The sequence below is a fragment of the Pelophylax lessonae genome, assembly GCF_965119305.1.
Source record: "Pelophylax lessonae genome assembly, chromosome: 1".
NCBI lineage: Eukaryota > Metazoa > Chordata > Amphibia > Anura > Ranidae > Pelophylax > Pelophylax lessonae.
In genome coordinates, this window is record NC_138768.1 from 730,473,732 (window position 1) to 730,496,381 (window position 22,650).

At 39.8% G+C, this 22,650-nt stretch overlaps 1 protein-coding gene across 2 annotated transcripts in view; it reads left to right on the forward strand.

The window, feature by feature from the left end:
• MSR1 (macrophage scavenger receptor 1) overlaps positions 1–17,658 on the forward strand; it is a 65,073-nt gene extending 47,415 nt beyond the window's left edge. For both annotated transcript variants that reach the window (XM_082262264.1, XM_082262265.1), the window contains 2 exons: positions 11,777–11,959; positions 17,315–17,658. In XM_082262264.1, coding sequence (XP_082118390.1) covers positions 11,777–11,959; positions 17,315–17,448 — 317 coding nt within the window. In that variant the 3' untranslated portion in view covers positions 17,449–17,658. The remainder of the gene's footprint in view (positions 1–11,776; positions 11,960–17,314) is intronic.
• Positions 17,659–22,650: the final 4,992 nt, after the last annotated feature.

Below are 22,650 nucleotides of genomic sequence, written 5' to 3' on the forward strand. Positions count from 1 at the left end.
CATTCCTAACGAATGGCTCCTTAGGGTCTGGATCCACGCCACAAAGGTGTTCCAAATATAGAATTCGGTCTCCGCACCACCTCATATAATCCAGGAGGACCTCGTAGGTGAGGTGGGTGTGCCCTGGGTAGAAAAAAACATGACAATTAGTTTTAGGCAAAATGATCCAAACAAGGATTGTAATTAATGTGCCTCAACAAATATGCTTAGGAGTCTATTGGTTGGCTTTTATCAACACTCTGAAGCAAATATGCTAAATTGCTGTTGTAAACCTTAAACTCAAACTTTCACAGCAAATTGTTCAAAAGGTTACATAAGATGGCTTGGAATGTTAGTAGCAGTTCCACCAAAGCTAAGTAAAATGCTTTTCTGCATGTAAACACAAGCAATCATTTTGAAGAATGTAAGGTGTTTTGGGTTCAATTGGTCAACACGATACATGTGCACACATTTATCTCTATCACCATTGGAATCTGTGGAGCGTTCTCTCTCACTCTTACTGTCTATAGATTGAACCTGACACATAGTAGAGACTCACCCTTAGGAATTTTGAGGGCCAGTTCTGGACGGAGCAGATGTGTCTGCTCCCCTGATCTCCTTTCCGCCATCCCAGCTGTGTTAAGAGAGAAGAAAAAGTTTATCAACAAATGGACTCACGCTAACTGTAGGTTACGCAGTCATGAAAACGCTCTAACACCCACTCATTACCCCTCCACATTTCCCTGAAAGTTTTATTTAGACATTGATATGGTGGTGATGCAGATTTGTACAGTGCAAGCGTCATTCTTCTGGGTGAAGCTTGTAGCGTTAAGGATACGTACTCCCTGCTTTTGTGCTGATTGTGTTTTTCTGATGTTTTTGGTGCCTCAGCCCTGCCTGTTCTAAGTGTTGGAAACATATCATTTTGGGAGGGCTGCGGAAAACTAATCAGGTTAGACTTACACTCTCTAGGTTTTTGGGGACAAGAGAAATAACAATCCTCCTTTTTACATGGCCCCTGTACACATCTCTAGGCACCTCCCTCCTGTTGTTTGACCCCACAGCAGGCAGCTTGCTATGGAGGCACATGAGATGAAGCCAAGCACCCTGTGCCTGTTCAGGCACTAGGCTGTGAGCCAGCCTTGCCCCCCTCCCTTCCAATGGTCTCAATGATTAGGAGTGACAGCATCAGGAGGCAATATTGGCATGCTGTCACCTCAGTTAAGGAGGAGGGGGAGTCTGTTCCAGACAAGTATTAGTGCAAAAATTTGGACCGTAAAAAATGGTCCCAGTAAGTCTTAGGGGGAATATGCACACCTATCACTTGGAATACTAATGCATAGAATGCATTCACATAAAGAACCCGCTGCCTTTAGAACAACTTGAAGCCTGAGCGGGGACATACACAGTTAGCATTTCTCCACTTACTAAGTAGACACATTACTGGAAAAGCACACAACTTACCATCATCAGGTTTTTTTGGGGCCCCTGAAGTGGATGGCGTGGCTGGCTCTGGAGAAACTGCACAAAAAGAACACAAATTGTGAACTGGAATGTGGTACATTACCGAGGAAGAGTATTTATGAAAGATTGACAAACACACATTTTCAGTGTTGACTAAATCAGGACATGATTAAATTACAATGTCCCCTAAAAATTTACAAGTACAAAGCACACCATTTCCAATGTAGAGAAACTAACACCAATTTAGAATAGGGTGGCTTGAGATAACTTACAAAAGATAACATGTCCTGTAAAGCTCCCCAAAACCACCTTTCAAACATGAAGGTTAAGCAAGAGTGTTTCATGACCAACCTTCCTGTCACATATAGCAAAACTACACTTGCTTTGACTCCAACTTAGATTATCCTAGATACACATCATCCTAGCACACACAATTCATGTGAGAATCTAATTTTAGGTACTTACAGACTAGTTCAGGGGAGCCTGGAGTGGGGGAGGATGGGGGAGACCCTACATGGGGGGATGGTGTCCCTTCATGGGGGGATGGCGTTGTATCTCCTAGAAACACAAAGACACAAATACAATCCTTGAACAAAAGCTATTTGATAAAGGCACACAGAAAGTAGTCTGGAAACATTGAAGGTAGTAGTTACAGTGGACTGGGTAAGCAGTGGCCCCTCTTCCCCAGTCCTCCACAACAAACATCCTCAATGTCAGCTGCTACAAAACCCCAATGTCAAAATATATATATTACAGCCCTTATATTTACCAGGACACATTGAACACACAAACACATGTAGAATACTTACTTCCCCTTTGAGGAGAGCCCAGGTCCTCATCCGAGTCGGACCAATTGGCCTCTTCTTGGCCAACAGTTTGTTCCTGGCCCGGATCCAGGCGACTCGGCCCTGCCTGAGGCTCCTCTCTTGCTGAAGTTACATCAACCACAAAAGAAAACAAAACAAACAATCATTCCTCCAAGTTCGACCTAATACACAACACACCAGCACATCCACATTACTTACAGGGGGCCTGAGAAGGCTGAGCCGCAACATCCTGATCACTGGTTTCTAAAATAAAAGAAAAACATTATATATTATTTATGGACACAAATAGGCAGTAACCTCTCATCATGCTAGCACCATACTCAATGCCCCTACAATTCAGAACATAGAAGTGCACTTACACCAATGAGATGCATTGACCATGTTTTAAAACAGGAGGGCACCATGCAAATTAAGCGGGCGCCTAAGGCCTCGCACCTACAGGGGCCTTGCGGCCAGTGGCGGAGCACCAACATTTCGAAGGGCGCAGTCAGGGAAATCTCCCAAGTAAAAGATTGCTTTCAATCCTCGGATCAAAAAGTTGCAGCAGTGTGCTGCAGTCCCTTCACTGCGTCTGCCAGGTGTCTGTTGTCCGCTGACACTTACTCCTCCTTCTCTGCCTGGGGATTGGCCGTCTGATCATGTTATCCTAAGATGTGGAGGAATCGGTAGGTGTGTACCTGCACCAGTAGGAAGTGACTGGCCGGTCAACTCACTCTGCTATCATCAGTTGTTGCTCTGGGAGGAGAGCTCCGCCCTGGACCCGGAACATACAGGTAACCAGGCCCAGACTTGATATTTTGCAGGCTGGTCATAGATTTGTTGTGTCCACTATGCAAAGTGGTTGAGTAGCCCCAGGGAAGTTGGAAGAGTCTGAAAATGGTTGGTGGAGGAGGAGGAGAAGAAGGCCCTGGGTGGCTGGGGGACAAGGAGAGGGCCCCTGGGGGTTTTCTAGAGGAGGAAAGATCCACAATGACGCCAGAGTCAATTGCCAAGGAAGAGAGTGGAGCTGAGCAAGTCCTGCCTATCTGACATGAAAGCCAAACATGGTGTAGATGGAGCCCTTTGCCCTACACAATGACAGCACCAGAGGTGGAAGGTGAGTGGTAGCGGGTCTTTGACATTATAGAGCATATGGACTCTGTCCATTATTGGTAGTTTTGTTTGGAGTTGTCCTTTAGATGTTTAACTGTGTTGTTTTTGACCCGAGCTGTGAGGGACTGAGGTATGACAGCCCACTATGCTGAGACTTATAGTGCCCTAGAATGTTGAGGACTGAGGAATCCTTAGTCCCTAACAGAGGGCACTACAAGTCTTAGCATAGCAGGCAGTATTTCCTCATTCCCCTACAGAGAGGATTACAAGTCCAAGCAGGTAGCCTTCTGCAGTGGGACTTGTTGTGCCCTTGACTGTGGTGGACTGAGGAAGGGAAGTGTAAGAGGGTCTCTGTAAGCTCAGATGTATGGGGGAGCTTTGGGGAACACAGAGTTCCCTTTTACACCAGAGTCCCCAGCTTCCCCCCTCAAATAATGGTTCCCAAACTCTCCTTATATCAGAGTCTTCACACTTCCCTCTTACAGTGTAGTAAGTCTGGAGACTCCGATGTAAAGGGGGCTCTGTAAAATGTGATTAGAGATTAGAAATTTCTAACATTTTTATTTTCTACTTACGATCCACAATTTTCAGCTGCTCAAATGGCTCGCTGCCTCTGACTGCATATTGGAGTGTGGCCGTCCTCCTCCTCCCCTTCTTCACCAAAAGCACAAGAGGGTGCCGTCCGTCCGCTTTGGCTAGAAGCAGAAGAAAAAAAAAAAACATAAAAAATACGAATGTACATAGTAGTATTAAAGGTTGTGAAGAGACACTTGATGGAGGTAGGAAAGGTAGGAGCGAGAGGGAGGGGGGGGGGGGGTGTTGGTATTAGTGTTGTTGCATAGCTAAACACATGTCCACCTACCCAAAAAATTGTAACCTATCTGGTCACATGTAATGTATATTTTTACTTACCGGAGATTTGCTCCACAGCCTTTAGCAGGAGCCTGGGTGAGCGCCTTTTGGCATCACTCCAGGCCCGCTGCAGATCCACTATCTCAGGCAGAAACTGAAATCTCCGCTGCAGCCTCATCCGGAGACGACACATCATCTTGTGCTTTTGGTGAAGATGCGTATAAACTTTATCATACCCCCAGAGGAGGAGGAGCTGTGGAAAGAGCAGTGTATGTTTGAGTCCAAGTATGTCCAAAATAGTACAGTCTTCAAATAACATGCTAGGTCGTCTTTGAGATATTGTAGAACAAAGAATTCCATTTCTGGTGATACATATACATCGATGTCCAAATCTACCTCCATGACATAGGTTGCCCCACACTGGTGATTTCCTCTACATGATATAGCCATTTTCTCAATTGGCCTTTCATGACACACCCAGGGCCGCCATCAGGGGGGACAGGCAGTCACTGTATTTACAACCTTATTGCTGTCCATTTAGCAGGGTGCAAGTAACTTTACACACATGTAGCATAGGTATCAACTTTTGTCACCATGTTAAAAGGACAGCAGTATGGGTAGCATTACAGTGACTGTTATTAGTCCAGGCTCACTAAACTAGCCAATGCTTGGAAAAGCAAGCCATGCAGATTGCTTTTCAGGTCCCTTTTAACACGAGCTGTCTGATTGGGTGTGGCTGTTAATTTTTGACGCAGACCTGATAAGCCCCTCAATTCTCCTTTATGGAGTGTTATATGTAAATGGGATTGCTTCATTTGAGATGCAGATTTAAACTGTGTATGGCCAGGCTGAAGGTACCCAAGTTGATTGGTCGATCACCTGGAGGACAACGTACAACCAGTCTGTCAGATTTTACACACACTTATCGCTAGCATCTCTTGTAGCCACTAGCAATAATCACTGTGTTTTCCTGGCAGGGGCAGCACCAGGAGAACACAATGGCTCCGCAGGAGGGTTTCCCCTGTCTGTGTTGATGGTGGAATCAAGGCAAAATGTTTTTCCTGCAAGCCACGGGACAAACAAAGATATTTTTTTAATGAATCCATGATTTTGCCAAAATGGAAAAAAAAAGATGTTTGCTTTGTATATTCTTAAGTTTGCTACATAACTAGAACATGTAACAGTGTTATATCATTGCAGGAGATTTCCCTTCACTTCCTGTCTTGGTGTCACCAGGACAGGAAGTGAGGGAATCTCCCGTGGGGATACAGCCAGCAATTCTTTCCTTTTATATATACTATGGACATTATAAGGCAACAATTGCAAGCTATTTCCCCACAGTGATATTCCCCTCACTTCCTGTCTTGGTGACACTAAGACAGGAAGTGAGGGAAAATCTCATGCAATGATATCACCCTACTAGAAATTGTAGTTCCGTCTAAAAAGTATACATAAAGTAAGCACTTGGTTTCCAAAGTGGCAAAATTATGGAGGAGTTAAAACCCCATAGTGTGATCGGGTAATCTGACGGTGTGTTCCTACACTCCTCAATGTGTCTGTTCATTAAGCTGTGCTGAATTATCCTTGATTCACAATTCCTGCAAGAGTTGCACATGGTATGTGGGAGATGCAAATTTAAGGTGGCATAATTATCCACACAATCACACATAATCCTTTTTAAAGGTCACCAGCAGAATTTGATGGCATAGTGGTTCACAGCAGTGCCATCATATTCCAGTTAGATCTGTCAATTAACAAAGCAATGGGATCTGGGGGTGTATTTAACTTGCAATGGACACCCCCATTCATTATCATATGGCAGTGTGAGATGGGTCTGTTGGGAATGTGATCCATTGAGACAAGTGATTATACACTCATGTGTTTCTTTTAGAGGTGATTTGTTCAAGGCAATCCTTTGAAGACATGACCATTCCAGATTTTTGTGATCACTGATTCCATCTCAGGTGAACCAATTAGCTGCTGTGTGCAGATCCAGCTTATGATGGTAAGAGTGTCAGACAAGACAAACGGGGCCGAGCTTGCAGTGTGTATGGATGTATGTAAGGCAATAATTTTTTGCATTATGCATTTAGGGAATATAATGTTTCTAATCTTGCATATATGAAAAGGGTCAATACATTTGTCTTTATCTAGATAGATTCCAAAGCGTCAGAGCAATCTGTCACAGATAATTGGGTTTCATTTTGTGTAAAAGTTGAAACGAATCAAATCTATCTATATACAGGCATAGCCCACTTTAAGTACACAATGGGACCAGGGCATGTATGGAAACTGAAAATGTACTTAAAGTGAAGCAATCCCTTTTTTCTTTTCTCGATGCATGAAAATACACCAGCTCCATTGTAAATTTTGGCCACATTGACATAGCCTTACTCCCAAACCATGTGGGAGCATGTTAAGGGGATCCAGGACTATGACATGATAGATTACCTAGGCAAGCTGGCCAGCCACAAAATGGATATGGTGTAGTCCTGGGTACCTGGGTACCCTGTCGTTGCTCCCTAAGTTTGTTATCCCTGTCACTTATGGTTTGTGAGCAGTGTCATGGCAAGCTGAACAAGCTGTGTCCTTACTCACGATTGTATATAAAGTGAGTGTACTTAAAGCAGGGTATGCCTATCTATATCTATATAGAAAGTTCAGAGATGTGAACCTGTTCCCTATTATATACACTAATATATGGTATATAACATATTCTATAATGTATCTAATGTATATATATTGTATATAATATATACATAGTATATATATTGTCTAATATATATATTTTTTAGATACACATACATACATCTATATATATACACATAATATATATATATACATATAATATATATACATATATATATATATACATATAATATATATACATATATATATATATACATATAATATATATACATATATATATATACATATAATATATATACATATATATACATATAATATATATATATATACATATATATACATATAATATATATATATATATATATATATATAATATATATATATATACATATAATATATATATATACATATAATATATATATATGTATATATACATATAATATATATATATATACATATAATATATATATATATATATATATATACATATAATATATATATATATATATATATACATATAATATATATATATATATATATATATACATATAATATATATATATATATATATATATATATATATATATATATATACACATATATATATATATATATATATATATATATATACACATATATATATATATACACACATACATATATATATATATATATATAGGGAACAGGTTCACATCTAGGAAGTTTCTATAACAGGAAGCTTCTAGATCACGTCTAATAGGCAGAAAGTGCATGCGCAGATCAGCAGACCAAAAGTTTCTTGCACACCCGCTAGATAAGCGACCCACCCTGCCACCATCCCCCATCCCCCATCCCGCACCCTGCACACTCACACCCCCTCCTTACCTTACACACAAATGCCACGATTTCGTCTGTAAACAGTGCAGGAGCCATGATGCACACTTACGACAGGGCCTGGACAATTTCCGGAAACGTGTGCACGCAGCAAAAGTTTCGTTTCCGGTTTCATGTATAAATGTGAGAACGCGGTTTTGTATATTCGCGAATTCGCGAATAGTGAACATACACAACCATTAAGCAGATTTAACTTAGAAAAAGAAATACAAATACATACATTTGTGGACACCAGAAAACTTTATTTAGACACATGAAGACATTTTAAAAAAAAAATTGGAAACATGCTGTTTATTACATTTGTATTTTTCAAACCAAAACAACCTTTGTACAACATTTAGACCATATACATCGACAAAGAGCCCATAATCAACAGATGCATGTGCAGATTGACAGAATTATGTTAACAGCAATAAATACTTACAGAGAGTCAACACACAACACAGCCAAATCTCACCTCCATAAATAACAAAGGGCCAAAAATGTTACCCATAAAACATGTGACACACAAATATATTGGACCTCTTCGTAGGTCAAATCTTTCCTGATGTCTGAGTGAGCTATATATAATCCAAGCAAACACACCCAGAATGGTAACGCCCAGTCCAAAAATTAACTGTGTGTATCCTGTGTGTTTTGGAGCATGCTCAGTTGCCAAAACAAGGGAAATAGAAATGAGGAATAGAAATGTATGTAGGTGTGTATAGTATATGTGAATTGAAAAAATTCTCTCTTGAAGTTTGCTAGTCATTATTTAGAATGTTTAGATACAGGAATACATACATATATATACAATTACGTGAGAGAGAGAGAAATATATATTTAGGGAAACAATTGAAACACACCTTTTGGGATTTGAGAAGTGAGATTGTGACGATTGACCAGATATGTAAGCCAACAATCTGACTCATCACTCATGAACATCCCTAAATTTGGCGTGGCAATTATATCAGGCGTTCTTATGTGCATTTTGGCTGGCGTTTTCCCAGGCGTTTTGACATGCATTTTTTGGGCAGGCATTGTTATATGAAATCACCTACAAAAGCCCCAAAAACAGACCACAAACACGTACATGTGAACGTAGCCCGTTTGGGGGCGTTTGAGGGGGATTTGTCCAGCTCAAGGATCAGCTCCCAAAACAGGCAAAAAATCCAATCCTATTCAGTTCAATGGCCCCTGTTCCCATGTGAGCATTTTGACGGCATGAGGAAAACACCCAACGCTCACTGAGAAATAGCACAATGATTAGGGAGTCTGCCTTCCTGCTGTAGGTTTGTAAGTTCGAATCCGGAAGGTGCCCTCTGTAAGGGCAACACTTGGATATCTCCAATCCTCCAAATGTTGACATCATTAATTTTGTTCATGTTTGAAAAAGGCATGTGTATCAGCAAACTTTTAATCCAAAGACATGAACAAAATACAAAAGATGCCCCATAAAGTCAATATGTAGCAATATTGTGAGCTAAAGCTCTATTTGTTTGTTGGGCATACTTTGCTAATTAGCCAAGTATAAGGGATATATATATATATATACCTTCAGTTAAATGTGTAGTAAAATGGTAACACTTGGCCATACCCATATGGAAGAAAAGGTAGTATTTGCAATATATTTCTAAAAACATTCTTTGGAAACACATAAAATATTGTCAAAATTGTGACATTTCCTTGATATGTGTGAAATGCTAATAATCTTTCTTTGAAATATGTTTTACATCTATTTTTTTTCTATCTGACGACCAATTCCCCAATGTAATATTTTGTGGGTTTTTTCAGAGAATGTGGAGGTTCTATATAAACACTGTAGATTTGACTGCTATGATTTCGGAGTTAGCAGGAAAGGTGTATGGAATGTGATGGTGTTTACTAAAGGATCCCTTGTTGGAAGTGTGCATGTTTTTCCAATTCCGCCGGTTTTTGCCATTTTCTATGGGCGAGACAGCGGATTTGCAAGCGGTATTCAAAAAAAAATTGACCCAAAATCGCGCTGGCGAAATTTTTTGAGCCAATTTGACGTTGCGCATGCGCACATTCGCGAGTTCGCAGCTCGCGGCTGGAGGAGCTGTTTAACCTTTCCACACTTTCGCAGATATCTCTCTTTCTAAGTCAGTTTTTGAGATTTTTTAAACGCAAGTCATCTCCAAATTGACTTCCACACCTTCCACAGTGATTTGGGATTTTTGGGGGTACAGGGGAAAATTTGGCTAAACTTTAGTCGAGCTTTTAGCTGGCGTGGTTTTAAGTCGCGCTCTGACCATATTGCATCTTAATGAATCTCACACTAGGCGCTATTTTCCGCCCGCCGTTCTTTGAATGCCAATTTCAGACTTAAATAATCGCCGCTTCGCAAAATCACGCCGAAACGCCAATTCGCCGTACTATGAATCAGGCCCTAAGTGTCAGATGTGCAGCTGAAAGTAAACAAAAGACAAAGAAACATAAGGCAAATGTATAAAAGCTCCAATCCTGTGTCCGAGTGAGATAACTATCCGGCTGTTACAATGTGTTTCAAAGACAGTGAATATAACACAGGGGCCGGGAGTCCACGCCAGAGGGTTAAACCCTAGGAATCAAGTGTGTAGCAAAGAGCAAACAAAAAACATAAAGCCAAAACATAAAAACTACACAGGAGTTGGGAGGAAAAGCAGTGTGTATACAAGAGGGATCTGGCAGTGCCAAGAAACAGATATAAGTCTTGGATAGGTATAAGCAAAACCGCAGAGCCGGGCTGGCTCACTGACATACTTACTACTGTGACCCAACATAGCTTGGTGTGCCACTTAGGCTCCCCAGAGCAGGGTTTTAATGCTGAGCTTCCGCCGCTGTCACTGAAGGTTAGGAAGGACTCCCTGTAGCTGCACATCGATGCTGTTCCTAAGATCAGTGTGTAAGTGTCAACCTCAGCCTGGACTTCAGCTTGGCCATGCCCCCAATGCGTTTCGCTCTGCCCCTCGGAGCTATACTAACTTTGCATAGTTAGTGCAGCAACTCTGACCAGAGCTGACAGCTGACACTCAGTGTGTACCAGACTTAAGAGTGCTTTTTATTTTTTTTATCAGATCCACTACCTTATGAGTACCCCTGTATTGTCCCTTTGTATCCTCACATCCAATGCAGGGCTATTGATCTTGACTACATCAGGACCTTAGACTGTTGGAGTGTAGGGGAGAGGATGCTGGGGGGACCAGTCTAGCAGCATAGAGAAGCAGAGGATTGGGTAAGTACATCTTCTTTAATAAATCCCCTAGACTTAAATGTTCAATTGACTCTTGCAGTGGGATGCGGATTTACTACAATGTCGAATTTCCAAGTTTCTCAGAGTAAGGCTTTATACTTTAACATTGTTTAAATTGTAAATAACTTCATTACAAAAAAAATGTAACACTGTGTAACAGTCATGGATTAAGATTTCTCAGTTGTATCTAAAATAGCAATATTTTTTCATGCTCACTGGTTAAAATGAGATTTTTTTTATATACTCTTGCATCTTTAAAATGTCTCCCTGTTGACCCACTGTACTCTAATGAAAAATTTGAGCAAGCAAATACTGTAGATGTAAACCTTTACTTACTTTGATTTTGTATTGGGTATTTAAAATCAGTTTAATATTTTCTTTGTAACTTCCATTCAAAATTAATTTCTGTCTATGTAAAAAATTACTTAGTCTGTCTACTTAAAAACCTTTCCAATGCCACTGAATTACATTAAAAGGCATTTTTAAATACACCTGCCTATAAATATATATTTTTCTATCTAAGACATCTTTTATTTCAATAAGTTTCCTAAATGTCTTAGTTTTTTTTTTTTTTATAAGAGCAGCTCACTGTTTAATAATCTTTTTTTTAATACATCTGTAAAATAATTAAAAAAAAATTAAGAAAAAAATAAGTGTTCTCAATCTGAGTAATCAAAACCTTAAATAAACAAAAGAGTCTACCATATATCAATTTTTTAATGTTAAGAATTAACTATAGTTGACAAAGTGGTGCACAGCATTTTAAGATATCTGATATTTTTTTCTTATCACCTCATTTTTATTGTAGAACCCACTGTTCGCCTCATTGATGGTTTTGGGCCTCACAAAGGAAGGGTTGAGGTTTTTTACAATGGAGAGTGGGGCACCATATGTGATGATCACTGGGATGAAAATGATGGAAAAGTGGTGTGCAAGATGCTGGGATTTTCTGGAGTTTCCCGGGTTTTTAACAAAGCATTCTTTGGTCAAGGTAAAATTTCAAATCATAATATACTAATAATGTACAGGTGTTTAAGCCATATTGGTTAATAGGTGCTGAGTCTACCCAAAATTAAAGATCTCTCTGCTGCTTTAGGCAGGGAGAACTCTGGATACTGGATGGCTGCATACTGAGGCCTAAATTTATAAACAGGCAAGTTTGCAGTATCACTGCAGATTTTAACGCAGAGCAGATAGTGCCCCAGATGGGCCCCAGTGTACCTAAACCGGAAAGCAAAAATGTTATATATTGCAGCTTACCAATCCTTAAAGGTGGTGACTGCATTAAGGTTCCTTAATTATCCTTTTTTTTCACCAGGTGCTCTTGCCAGTAAATCTGTTATTTTTTAACATTATTTAAGTGACTAAGCTGTCCAGCAAAAGTGTCAATTAGAAGGTTGAGAAAAACTTTATTGTTTTATTCCTACATACAGTAAACAGCACCATGTTGCAGCAGCAGTATGGTGTAATGTTCATGCGTTTTTGTTTGCGGATGGATTTACAGCTGCAGAATTATTACACTCAGTAGCCTTGTAGAGAATGTGTTGAACAACATATCCAACTCTCAGGACTTCATCACCGTGTACAGCCTGTTATATACTATATATATATTAATAGATGTTTAATGGAGGGATAGAGTATATGAGGATATATAGATGAGAGACAGGCTATTGTATGGTGAGCACTAGAAGTAGTATAGGAGAGTTGCAGGTGATGGTAAGCAGATAGGTTCTGATGTCAAGTATAGTGCAGATGGTAAGAGGACACAGATGGAGTATACTTTAGACAGAGTAACCTAGTGCAAGGATAGTTCAAGGTAGTCCCAAGAGCTAACAGTCTTATGCAGATGATAGTGAGTAGATAGATACAGGTAGTCTTGGTAATTGCAGTAGATGACAGTAGGAGATTGGTTTAGTAAGAATCCCCTGCGGGGTACTTATCACTTAGATAGGTTAGGAAATACAATGTCCAGAGGAGAGGGGTGATCCCGTAGCGGGATACGGATCACCAGCGAGGTTTCTGGCTTAGTTCAGCAAGGAAGGTATGTCAGCAGCTCCGACTTCTCAGGCGTAGGTGCGATGAACATGTGGGTTTGAACGAGCGATGAGTGAGAGCAAACTGGCGATTGAAATAGCCGCTCATAGCGGCGCTCGGCAGTGATGTCATCCGGTCTTAAAGGTGTATGCGTCCTTTGTATATACAAGATGGGATGCAAAGAGAGGAGAAATATAGGAACAAGGGTACCATAGGTACCGGAACATTACATATGGGTGGCCTCATGTCTGTTGCTGGAATTAAAAAGAGTCAGGCTTAATCCTTCTCCACCATTCAGGAGGAGCCGTGTAATTTTAGCAATGAATAAAAGGCTTCCTTTAATTGTGCTAGGTTGATATCATGACTAGTGATGAGCCAAACTGTTATTATGTTATTGGTCAGATCACTAGGTGAAAATAAATGGAAATAAGCCTAAAAAGTCTATTGCAGCTACCACATGTATGAATTGGATTTATTTTCAGATTATTACAATGCTCTGAAAGGGCCAGTGTCTATAGTTTACTCAATATTCAGTATACTAATTTTGCATATGTGTATTTATATATTTCTTCATATTTAATTGCTGACCTAGTTGTCCAGCAAAAGTGACAATGACAGTGGAGGAGACATACTTTGACCTCTCTAATTTTGGTGGTAGTCCTTTAAAAATGAGGACTATAAAAAACTGATATTAAGTATACATCAGTTATGTACACATTTTGAATGTAAAATGATGAGGATGATGATTTAACCACTTCCCACCCAACCTATTGTCAAATGAAGGCAGGACAGGACATTCCAGGTGAATATTATGATGTCCTACCTAAATGTGTCTCTCACACTCCTCACAGGCCACGCTGTGCTGCGATCTGTCACCGGTTGTGTCCTCCTGCTGCTGGTACCATGTTATCGCAGTGACCAGTCACAGCAGATCACTTGACAATTGTACACAGTGGATGGCTTCCTTTCATACCATTCATTGTGTATAATTGTGTTGCTAGCTGTGATTGGTCACAATGATCACAGGGTACAGACAGGCCAATCACAGTCAATCTGTACCATGTGATTAGCTGTGGCCAATCACAGATAATCACAACAATATACACTGAATGAATCAATTTAATTCTGTAAAAATACTTGTACCAGTGAAATTCACTGGTATCAGCAATCATAATGTGTAAAAAAAAAAAAAAAAATAATACTAATCCTGATCACTTCCACAGAGTAGTACAGTGTTACTATGTATCTCTCTGGTCACAGTGTGTTAAAAATGTAATAAAAAAAGAAAAAGAAAATTAAAAAAATGAAAATATATATATATTTTTTTTTACATACGGTCAGTGTCCCTAATCCCCACCACATCAGTTATATGATGACGCTGTACTGGTGACTGTATAAAAAGAAAAAGAAAACATTGTAAAAAAAAAAAAACATTTTAAAAAACTTTCTAAATTGTGACAAAAAATTACAACTTAAAAAAATGTGCCATGCCTCTTACTAATTACCTTAGACTGTCTACTTTCCAAAAATTGATAATTTGGGGGATTTTTGCACTATCCTGGTCATTTTGGGCCTCAAGAAATGAAATGGGCTGTCAGTACATCAGGAGTGATCAATTTTTAGATATATAAACCAAAGTTTGTGCGCTCTATAACTTTCCTACAGACTAAATGATAAACACTCATTTGGATTATGTTGACCAAAGAAATGTAGCAGAATACAGTTTGGCCTCAATTTATGAGGAAAGATTATTGTTTTGCAAAATTTTCTAACAAGTTAAAAAAAAAAACACTTTTTTTCAAAATTTTGGACTTTTTTTGTTTATTTAGCAAAAAGAAAAAACCCAGTGTTGATTAATTAACACCAAAAGAAATCTAAATTTGTGTGGAAAAAAATTATGTAACATTCATATGGGTAAAGTGTTGCACGACTGCGCATTTGTCATTCAAAATGTGACAGTACTGAAAGCTGAAAATTGGCCTGGGCAGGAAGGGGGTGAAAGTGCCCTGTATTGAAATGGTTAATGAATACAGAGCCGCCTTAATTTGTGTATTTTATATCTGCTTGAAGTTCAGTTCTAAAACATTGTGTTTTGAGCATTTGAACCACCTAATGAGCCCATAAACATACATGTGCATGTACTGTATATGTATTACACTCTATTAACCACATCCCGCCCGCCCTATAGCAAATTGACGGAGGGATTGTGGTTGTATTATCCTGACCGGACTCTGACTCCCTGCATCTCCGATCTCAGTGATCTGACGTAGGCTCTTTACCATGTGATCAGCTGTGTCCAATCACGGCTGGTCACATAGTAAACAGGAAGAGCCATTGATCGGCTTTCCTTAGTTCGTGCCTGACAGTAAAGGAGCGCCGATCGGCGGCTCCCCTGATGGGGGGGGGGGGGGGTCGGCACTGGTAATCAGATCATTGATTACCAGTGCAGACCCTGGGGGGGGGAGTGCCACTAGAACCACCAGGGATGTCCATCCATGACCCCAGGGATGCCCACCTATGACCCCAGGGATGCCCACTATGGCCACCAGGGATGGCAAGCAGGGCTCAGGGAGCCCCCCATTGCCCTCCCCATCAGTGCTGCCCACCAGTGCCCTCCCTATCAGTGCTGCCCACCAGTGCCCATCATTGCCAGCTATCAGTGTCGCCCACCAGTGTCCATTATTGCCCACCAGTGCCGCCTATCAGTGCCCATTAGTGCCCATTAGTGCCATCCGTCAGTGCCGATCAGTGCCGCCTATCAGTGCCCACCAGTGCCCACCAGTGCCACCTACCAGTGCCCATTAGTGCCACCTATCAGTGCCCATCAGTGCCACCTATCAGTGCCCATCAATGCCGCCTATCAGTGCCCAGCAGTGCTGCCTATCAGTGCCCACCAATGCTGCATATCAGTGCTACCTTTCAGTGCCACATATCAGTGCCTATCAGTGCCGCCTATTAGTGCTGCCTAACAGTTCCGCATATCAGTGCCACCCCATCAGTGCCACCCCATCACTGCCTCCTCATCAGTGCCTGTCAGTGCAGTCTCATCGGTGCTCATCAGTGCAGGAAAAAACGTATTTATTTACAAAATTGTATAACATAAACAAAAAAAACTTTTTTTTTTCAAACTTTTCGGTCTTTTTTTATTTGTTTAGCAAAAAGGAAAAAACCCAGAGGTGATCAAATACCACCAAAAGAAAGCTCTATTTGTGGGGGGAAAATGACATCAATTTGGTGTAGGTACAGTGTTGCATGACCGCGCAATTGTCATTCAAAATGCAACAGCGCTAAAAGGGGAAAATTGGCCTGGGCAAGTAGGGGGTGAAAGTGCCCTGTATTGAAGTGGTTAAACATCAATCCACCAGTTTCTGTAAAGTTGGACTTCATCATTATACATTCAAGCAGACTTAAATTTTGATATCTCAAAAATGTATTCTATTATTTTTTACTCTAAAATTCCTGCATGGAGCCCTAAATGGATTAGGTGAAAGCAGGTTGATGAACTCCATTATGTTGGTATAGTCAAAACTTTTTTTTTTTCTTTGGATAGAGTGGAGAAGGATTAGAACCTCTAAAGTTGATTGCTTGGTCCATTGTCACTGAGACAGTAAGTGATGGAAAATTCAAAACTTTACAGTGCCACCAGAACAATAAATAGGCATAGGTTTTACTATAGGGACACCTGTTTGGTAACAACTTTTTTTAAGAAGAGGATTCCCTCTCGCTTTTTAGAGATTTTTTAGAGTAGCTGCTAAACATAGGCTTCAGCCAACACCATTTATTCACAAATTTGCTTTGCAGCCTGCTGATTAATAAATGAGGTCAATGTATAGTCACAGTATAGTTTTCGCTCTTGTCATCAAGCTGCCATTGTTAGACTGAAAGCAAAGGAATCTTACTATCTTACACTGGCCCTACCACTTCCAGTCCTTGCCTTGCTGGGATTTAGAAAATGCTAATGTTCAGACAGATTCTGGTACTCATACTAGTTGTGTTTAAGATTACATTTTCTAATGGTCCCATTTGCCTGAATTTTATTTATTAAATTTATGAAGTGGAATCCCAACTTAACTTTCTTTTACTTTGGATATAGTCAGGAATGGTGGTTGCATTTTTACTGGTATCTGTTGAGAAGATTTGGCAGGGGGTTCTAACCTATACCACTCTATCCAAAAAAAAAACACACATTTAGGCTGGAATTCGATTTTAAGTGAAGATCTACTTTAACTGAAAACAAAAGATATTGGCTGCTAAAGTTTAGGCTTCTCTACAATATTTTCTCTGGTAACAATAACAATGGTTTTATTTGTAGGAAAGTTCAGAATATGGATGGATGATGTTAGATGCACTGGATATGAAAGTTCTATTACAAAATGTAACTTCAGAGGCTGGGGAGTCACAGATTGCTCACATGCTGAAGATGCTGGAGTGGAATGCATTAAATAAAGTAAATCATATTTTTTTGCCATAATTATGTAACCCAGAACAATTAAATATAAACTATTGTGTTTATACCCATCAGTTACTTATTTTCTTTTATCCAGAATATAAAAGAAAGATTCAAACCATATATGAGCATTTTATGTTGACATATTCATTTTCCAGCAAAAGGTTGACTGCAACTGAAAGCCAGTTAATTTGCATTAAAAAGAAACAAATCAAGAATATATGAACAAATTATAATATGTTTATTTGCATTTATGTGTATTATTATTGTTATTGTTGTTGGAATTCACAATAAAAATGCAAGCAGCTTATTATGTGTTGGTTACCCTAAATATTTTTTTCTATGTATGTTTACACATTTGTGTATCTTATAAGGCTTAGTCTCTATCACTTTTATGTACTTGTTCCATCTGAAGTACCTGGTTGATCCTGCCAGTCACCTTTCTTCCCTTTTCTTGACTGACCACACAAAGCACAGGAACTGGTCTGCGCCTGCGTGTTCAGTTTTCATCTTTTTGTTAGCAATTTGGAGGTACACTGTACAGACACATAGCATGACCGTATTTGGTAGTTTGATCCATGCCCCCCAATAAATCTCAGTCTGCATCTGGCACACAGCCCACCTAATCACACACCGACTCTTGAAAATACTTCCTGCACCAGCATAGCCTGCATCTTGCCTTAGGATGAACAGACTATGGAATACAGGCACAACTGTGTGTCTGCACAGTGTCCATCAACTTTGCCCCCCCCCCCCTCTATCAAGAAGAGATTCATGGTCACATGATAGAACTTTTTAATTCTGTAGCAAGGTAAGAAAGATCATATATGAAACTATGATCATATCTGAAACTAATGTTCACAACTACTTTAACTTATAAATGTAAGAAGGAGTACATAGAATAGGGCACTTGGAAAGGAGTAGCCATTACAAATGTTTGAAACAAACTAATTTCTTAGCATTCATCCTTTCTGTTTAGCAGAGGTGAAAACTTACAGAACGTAATTTGCCAATACCTGTTCTCCTATAGCATTTTATCATGGGTACAGAGGATCCTTAACAGTAGTGTGTATACAACTGAGACCTCTCCTTTCATTAATAATTTAAAAGCAAGTTTTAATGAGGTCCCTTTTGCTAGCTGGAAAAACTGGGGAATTTGACTAATGCACTTTTAATATCTAAGGTGTTCTGGTTTGCTGACCTTTACTGTATGGCTGTATCCTTACAATAACATTAATAAAAATAAATAACAGAATCAAATAGAAGAGTTTGTTTAGTATAGTAATGCATAATGTTGAAAGCAATTGTAATAATGTGTCCTTTGTAGGTGCCCTAAATATTTTATAGCACAATTCCACTCAATCAGTATAGAGAAAAAAAAGCAGTACAACGTATGAGTTGATTTTACTCTCTATTATTTCTGATTTCACTAGTGATCGACCAATATAATTTTTTTAATGCAGACACAGATACCGATATTTTGGTCATCGGATATTGGTTTCGGCCGATATCGACCGATATTTTCGGACATTAAAATGGGGGTCTAAAAGCCAAATTTGGCTGTTTTGAATAATGTCAGTTTTTTAAATTTGGTGCCGACATCACTTCCGGGTTTTTTACATGGAGACCCGGGTCTTCTCTTTAGCCGCGCCGGTGGTGGGGGTAGGATGGGAGACCCGGGCAAGCCACGGAAGGTGGCGGGAGGGGGACGTCCCCTCCCACTCCTTGTAATGACAGCTGAGAGGCTTCTCAGCCGCATCGGTTGTCATTACAAGTCAGCCGACCATCGGTTATGGACACCGGTACTGGGGTGATGCCTCTAGCTGCAGGCATCACCCCAGTACACCCCTAAGTGAAAATATCCAAATTGGGCCCAATTAGCCATTTTTCCTCCCGGTGTTATGTGACCCATTTGTGTTAGAAGGTCTCAGGTGTGAATGGAGAGCAGGTGTGTTAAATTTGATGTTATCGCTTTCACTCTCCATACTGGTCACTGGAAGTTCAACATTGCACCTCATGGCAAAGAACTCTCTGAGGATCTGAAAAAAAAAAGAATTGTTGCTGTACATAAAGATGGCCTAGGCTATAAGAAGATTGCCAAGACCCTGAAACTGAGCTGCAGCATGGTGGCCAAGACCATACAGCAGTTTAACAAGACAGCTTACACTCAGAACAGGCCTCGCCATGGTCGACCAAAGAGGTTGAGTGCACATGCTCAGCATCATATCAAGAGGTTGTCTTTGGGAAATAGATGTATAAGTGCTGCCAGCATTGCTGCAGAGGTTGAAGGAGTCAGCCTGTCAGTGTTCACACTGCATCAAATTGGTCTGCATGGCTGTCATCCCAGAATTAAGCCTCTTCTAAAGATGATGCACAAGAAAGACCGCAAACAGTTTGCTGAAGACAAGCAGACTAAGGACATAGATTACTGTAACCATGTCCTGTGGTCTGATGAGACCAACATAAACGTATTTGGTTCAGATAGTGTCAAACGTGTGTGGTGGCAACCAGGTGAGGAGTACAAAGACAAGCGTGTCTTGACTATAGTCAAGCATGGTGGTGGGATCGTCATGATCTGGGGCTGCATGAGTGCTGTCGACACTGGGGAGCTACAGTTCATTGAGAGGACCATGAATGCCAACATGTACTGTGACATACTGAAGCAGAGCATGATCCCCTCCCTACGGAGACTGGGCCGCAAGGCAGTTTTCCAACATTATAACAACCCCAAACACATCTCCAAGACAAACACTGCCTTGTTTAAGAAGCTAAGGGTAAAGGTGATGGACTGGCCAAGCATGTCTCCAGACCTAGATCCTATTGAGCATCTGTGGGGCATACTCAAATGGAATGTGGAGGAGCGCAACGTTTCTAACATCCAACAGCTCCGTAATGTTGTCATGGAGGAGTGGAAGAGGACTCCAGTGGCAACCTATGAAGTTCTGGTGAACTCCATGCTCAAGAGGGTTACGGCAGTGCTGGAAAATAATGGTGGCCACACAAAATATTGACACTTTGGGCCCAATTTGGACATTTTCATTTAGGGGTGTACTCACTTATGTTGCCAGCAGTTAAGACATTAATGGCTGTGTGTTAAGGTATTTTGGGGGACAGAAAATTTACACTGTTATACAAGCTGTACGCTCACTACTTTACATTGTAGCAAAGTGTCTTTCTTTCAGTGTTGTCACATGAAAAGTTATAATAAAATATTTACAAAAATGTGAGGGGTGAACTCATTTTTGTGAGATACTGTATATGTATCAGACCTATATACTTCTACAGTGCTCAAACCATTCCCTGTACTACAGAAAAAGCGTGATCTGCCAACCTCAGAATATTTCCAGTACCTTAGAATTACTCATATTCCAACTCATCCATAGGCATGGAAATTCTTGATTGAAGATAACCCACATGTTAAAGGCATCTCCCTTTTTTATCAACTACTACAAGACAAACTAGCATTTACTAAGCTAAACTCTCATGTAAAAAGGGAACAAGACTTGGAGACCTCCTTTTCAGGGCTACTAAATCTGCCAGGCTATGGGAACGTTCCTATAAGATTATTTTCCATTCATACAGAACCCCTCATGTACTCCATACAATAGACAATTCCATCTCATCTCTATGTTGGAGAGGATGTGGCTCTAAAGGCACACTCTTACACATACTGTACTTTGGTCATGTAGCACCCTGTCCACCTACAACTGATCCAGGAAATTACCTACATCCATATCAAACCTTCATGAGAACTTACTGTATTAAATACAGGCATAGAAAATATCCCTCATCAATTTAAATGCATAGTTATCCACATTCTTTTATCTGCAAGATTGGTCATCGCCCGCAACTGGCATTCCAGCTCATGTCCTACCAGATCTGAAGCAATCACACTTACTCAGACAAACAGTGCCTATGAATGCATGTTTGCTTCCAGTAAAGGATGCCTCCATGCTGCCCAAATGGAATGGTCCCACTGGCTTACCTGATACAATGAATTGTATATTGTCATTACTTAATTATCAGGTGACTATAATCCTTTTTTCTTTGTATGTAACCTTACTTCAAGTATGGTGGCTACTAGTCTCTTTATGAATTATTATAACACCATTGTTACTCTGTTATTCTATCCAAAGAAATGTTATGGTATTGCCTGCGACAGACATTATGCTTCTTTCTTTGTATTAACTATTTTGGCATTGTTCTCTTGTTGTATATACCTACAAACTTCAATAAACAATAATAAAAGTAAAAAATAAGTCAGGATTCAGGAACCACTTACAAAGAAAAAGGACAAATATAACATGTTTAACCTGCCATTAAAAAACACCTATAAATCCATTGTATTTTGTTTTGGCTGGAGTTGCCCTTTATATTAATATGTCCTTTTTCTCTTTTGGTTGTAATCATGCCATCCAGCTAATAGACATACTTTAAATAAAGCACCAAACAAAATTGAGACTAGATTATTTTTTTTCAACCCCATGCTTAAAACCGATTTTCTGTATCAGTAACTTGTTGAAGAAAATGTTATTTATTCAAGCTTCACCAATTTATTGTAATTTCCAATTATTTAGTGAGCGTACTGGACTAATAGTTTAATAGCGATTTGAAACCATTAAGCTATTTAAAATCATTAGTGAAGGAAAATGCTGTCTAAAGTTATCCTAGGATTACAAAACGCAGCAGTTAGATGGAACTGAAGTAATTTGAAAGCAGTGATTTGGCAAAACCTGTTACCTCAGATGTGCAATACAGCACAGCGGGACAGCTGGGAATGCTCCGTGTATTGTTTTCAGGCTGTGTGGAGATTTTTTTTTACAGAACTATTCAGGAAATAAGCAATTCCATATATTGCAGGTGCAAGTTGTAATTATAACACTAATTCATGTCTATAGCATTTATGGCTTTGATACTATAGACTTCTATAAACTAGAGTAGGCATGGAACATATTGGTATTAGAAGATGACTGTATAAAAGGCATTATGTATTTATAAAATAGGTAGATTAAAAAGATTTACATTCAAATGATTTCCACAAAATGCCATCTTTTCTGCACATATTCAGCTTTCTGGTGTTCTTCCGGTGTGGTGTGCAATAATGGAATAAATGTTTATTTTTAAGCCTTTGGATATAAGCTAAAGGGGGCATGCACAAGATAACAAATTAATATTGTCTGAGGGTGGAAAGATAATTTAAT